This window comes from Vigna umbellata, chromosome 3 (assembly GCF_029865625.1).
Source record: "Vigna umbellata cultivar VRB3 chromosome 3, Vumbellata_1.0, whole genome shotgun sequence".
Lineage (NCBI taxonomy): Eukaryota > Viridiplantae > Streptophyta > Magnoliopsida > Fabales > Fabaceae > Vigna > Vigna umbellata.
Window position 1 is genome coordinate 41,237,187 of NC_142167.1, and position 4,211 is coordinate 41,241,397.

The window sequence follows — 4,211 nt, forward strand, 5'->3', positions numbered from 1 at the left end:
TATTTTTTAGTAAAAGCTTAGAGCATAAACTACAAATGGTATATGTAAAGGTGACACATAGGCTTTTTAAAGAAGTCTTAATGAATGATAGCTTCAACACATGCTTAATATATTTTTTATATTGGTGTTTTTGGGAGATCTTAAAGATGATGAGACAAAAAAAAATAACATTTCTTTTACAAAAACATATTATATTATAGATGATATGCAATGTCAAATACTAAATTAATAAAAATAAAAATTTATATAAAAAATATAATTTATGTAATACACTAAACCTAAAATCATCTTAAACTTATTATTTATCCTTTAATTTATAGATATATATTTGTACATACTTTTGTCCAAACAGAGTGTTTATATCTATAAGATAAGTTTATCGTATGAAGAATAAATATCAAATGTAGATGGGTCGAAGATTTTATACAAGTACCTCTGCTAAGTTTACAACCGTTTTCGAACATTAATAAATTCGCATTAAACTTCTTATACAGCTGGTGTGCCAGGACATTTTCAAAGCTATTCTCTCTTAAAACATGGGACCAGAGTATGACTTTACTTAGGTTTAAAAATAATTAAGAATGTATGGAACATAATTAGTAAGAAATAGCCATTGAATTATCTTCAAATGGCAAAATATATTTATTTGGTTATTTGTTTCTTTATATGAAAAACAAACAAAAACAAAACAAAAAAACAAAATCTGATACTCTCCAAGACGAAGACTCTGAATTAAAAATTAGACAATTTTATAACAAAAATTATATAAATATTAAAAGTGACTCGACCTTACGACCTTACATCCAAAACAATAATAAAAAAAATAAAATAATCCTATCCAAAACAATAATAAAAAAAATAAAATAATCCTATCCAAAACAATAATAAAAAAAAGGCTTAATACCTTATTTTGTCTCCAGTTTCGTTCGAAAATGTCAAATTAGTCCATCCTTTAAAAAATGCGTCAATTACGTCCTCACTTAATAAAATTTGCATCAATGAAATCCCTTCCGTTAAATCCGTACAAACGGCGTTAATTATTTTTCTCTTTCTTCTACCTCCTCAATTAACGCTGTTTGTACGGATTTAACGGAAGGGATTTCATTGATGCAAATTTTATTAAGTGAGGACGTAATTGACGCATTTTTTAAAGGATGGACTAATTTGACATTTTTGAGTGAAACTGAGGACAAAATAGGGTATTAAGCCTAAAAAAAATAAAGTAATCCTGTCCAAAACAATAATAAAAAAAAATAAAGTAGTCCTCTCAATATTTTGTGTTCAAAATTCACATTTCCACGATACAAGAATACCTTAATTTTAACTAGAACTCTACAATAGTATAGTATACAATAAAAGATCTTTATAAATGATATTTGGTGAATATTCCACTACCAATATTTGCCTGTTGAAATGGCAAGATTCTTGGCATGTATGTAACCTTAACGATGTGAGTGTGGCTACGATTTTAAAACTTTGCTGGAAAATAATATAGGATCATGTGTAAGACTTGAGCATGGCTCCACAGAAAGTGCACATGATAGCCTTCCAAGATTTGCAATAGAAAGGAACATAGCAAAATCTGGTTTGAGTAATCATGTCTGCCACACTGGCACCTCCGCCGCACCGCGAGCAGGACCCGGCCACCGGCTTGCTCCGCTTCACTTTCTTTGTCTGATCCACCAGAAAACAAAAGCAAACCATGCCTGGTTCTTGTCCAACGTTGTTGTCGTGTTGCAACTGAATCTTTGGTTTGTGATTATGAAAGAAAGGCTTTTGGGTATTTTCTGAACCCTCTCTTACGTTGTTTGGTTGCTCTATAAGGAATTTATGGTGTCTTTGGTGTTTTATCTGGGGAATTGGGTGCTGTGATGGTTTTATAGAGGGAACAGCCAACTCATAAAGTGCGGTTCGTTAAAAGGTCAACTGGTATGGGCCGTCAGATGTGTGAAGCGTGTCATGTGGAATTGAATGGGTTGGACAGGTGTTGGGATCATAATGGGTGTGCCAATGATTGTGATCATCTAATTGGCATGGGAGACCTACTCGTTTCTTGATCAATACCACGTGGTCGGTTAAGATGAGATCATGGGCACAGAAAGAAGTGTGGAAAGTTTCAGCAAAGCGCGGAAAATATTCACTGAACTGTGTAGTACGGGTTGGTTGGCAAGGGGAGGCTCCGTGTTTCGTTATCCTTATTTTTAGTTTTAAAATAAAAATTAAAAATTCACCTTTATGTTTAATATGTATAAAATTTTTGTTATATTTTTATTTTTATCGAGGGGATATTCGTGTTTATATTTGTATTTGTCTTATTATTATTTTCGATATTAATTACATATTGTTTGTAAAATAAAAATAAAATTATATAAAGAAAGTTAATATTATGAATGACTCAATAAAAAATATACATATTTTTTATTGTAAATATTCAAAAACTATAATTATAAAAATATAAAATAGGTATATTACATAATAAATGAATGAATATCAAATAATCATAGAACATAATAAAAATATCAGACATATTGATTTCATGAAATTAGGAATTGTATTATGTAATATATTATTTAAACAAAATCACACAAAAGAAAATGTTATAATAAAAGGAAAAAACTAATTTAAATATTTGAGTGGATATCAAATAAGTCAAACCGTCACGATAGAATGAAATTCTTTTAAGTGAAAATAATATTTTTCAAATGGAACCTGAAGACAAAATGAAAATGAGAACATGAGTTTTTTTATAAGGACTTATGTGTTGAAATGCTTGAAATTGAAAATCATATATAGTTTTGTGAAAAAATAAGTCATAAATAAAAATATAAAAAAAAGAAAAATAATCTAATGTGTATTTTAGAAATGATTAGATTCAATCAAATTGAGGATTATATTTTTACAATACATAATTTGAACAAAACTTATATAAAAAAAAATATGTAATCAAAATTATGATTGAGAAAAAGAACAGATACCATTAAATTTTGTGAATTTTGAATAAATCGAATAATTAAAAGAAGATTAAAAAATTGTATAACAAAAGAAAAGAGAAAAAAGATTATAAACCAAGCACCAAAGAGAACATGAAATGTAAATATTCTAGATTACTTAACAAATTATGATTATTTTTTAATTTAAAACAACATTAAATCACATAACAAGAACAGATATTAAAATATGAAAGCAATTATTTACATACTCATATATCCTCCTACCTAAATATTGAATATCACCTTTATCAAACCTCCATCAACATGAAACATTCTTATTAAAATTGAGACCAATATGAATAATATCTATATAAACTAGTTTATTCATCATATAGTACTACAGTAGTTTATTAGGAAGGAAGCCGGGAAGCAAGATAGATCTAAATTTAAAAAAATGTGAAATTTTGTGACAAAATATATATTTTAGGATTAATAGTCTATTTTGTCTTCAGTTTTGTTGAATAATACCAATTCAGTCCCTCATTTTGAAAATGATTGAAATTGGTCCTCACTTATTAAATTTTGTATAAAAACTGTCTCTTCCGTTAAATAGAAACAAATGGAGTTAAGTGATTGATTATCTGACAGAATGCAGTGGTAGCATGTCATTTTTATATTGTATGCGTGGTGACGTGTTAAGTTGTTGATGTGGAGTTGGATATTAAAGATAAGGTTTTTTAATTGGGGAAAAATTGATTTAGGGCATTTTGCATTTGTTCGAGAGAAGAAAGAATCGTTATTATCTGGTGCGGGAGGAGGTGGCACTAGTAAAAAAATCGCGAACATCGTCGAATATTTTGGGTTTTAACGGCGAATTCGCGAACGGCGAATTCGCAAACGGCGTTATACCAAGAGACGTTAAATTGACGTCGAATTTAGAAAATTCGATGTTAAATTAACGTCGAGTTTTGTCAATATACGACGTTAACTTAACGTCGAATTTTGTCAATATACAACGTTAAACAATTTTTTTTGTTTTTTTAATTAATTGTGATTCTTTTTTACAACTCTAGGAGACCTGAAAAGTAGAAAAACAATAAATTTCAATTTTTGGTATTTTATAAAGCAAGAACTATGAACGTGTAGTGTAGTATCAACAACAAACAACAATAACCAACAACAAACAAGTTCAATCAAATAACAACAACAAACAAGTTCAACCAAACAACAACAAACAAGTTCAACCAAACAACAACAAATAAGTTTTTCAAAACGAAAACG

The 4,211-nt window shown here is 28.7% G+C and overlaps 1 protein-coding gene across 1 annotated transcript; it reads right to left on the bottom strand.

The window, feature by feature from the left end:
- Positions 1 to 1,244: 1,244 nt before the first annotated feature.
- LOC124827730 (uncharacterized) lies at positions 1,245 to 1,868 on the bottom strand. The gene has a single exon (XM_047300852.2). The coding sequence runs from the start codon at positions 1,702 to 1,704 to the stop codon at positions 1,498 to 1,500; it is 207 nt and encodes a 68-aa protein (XP_047156808.1). The 5' UTR covers positions 1,705 to 1,868; the 3' UTR covers positions 1,245 to 1,497.
- Positions 1,869 to 4,211: the final 2,343 nt, after the last annotated feature.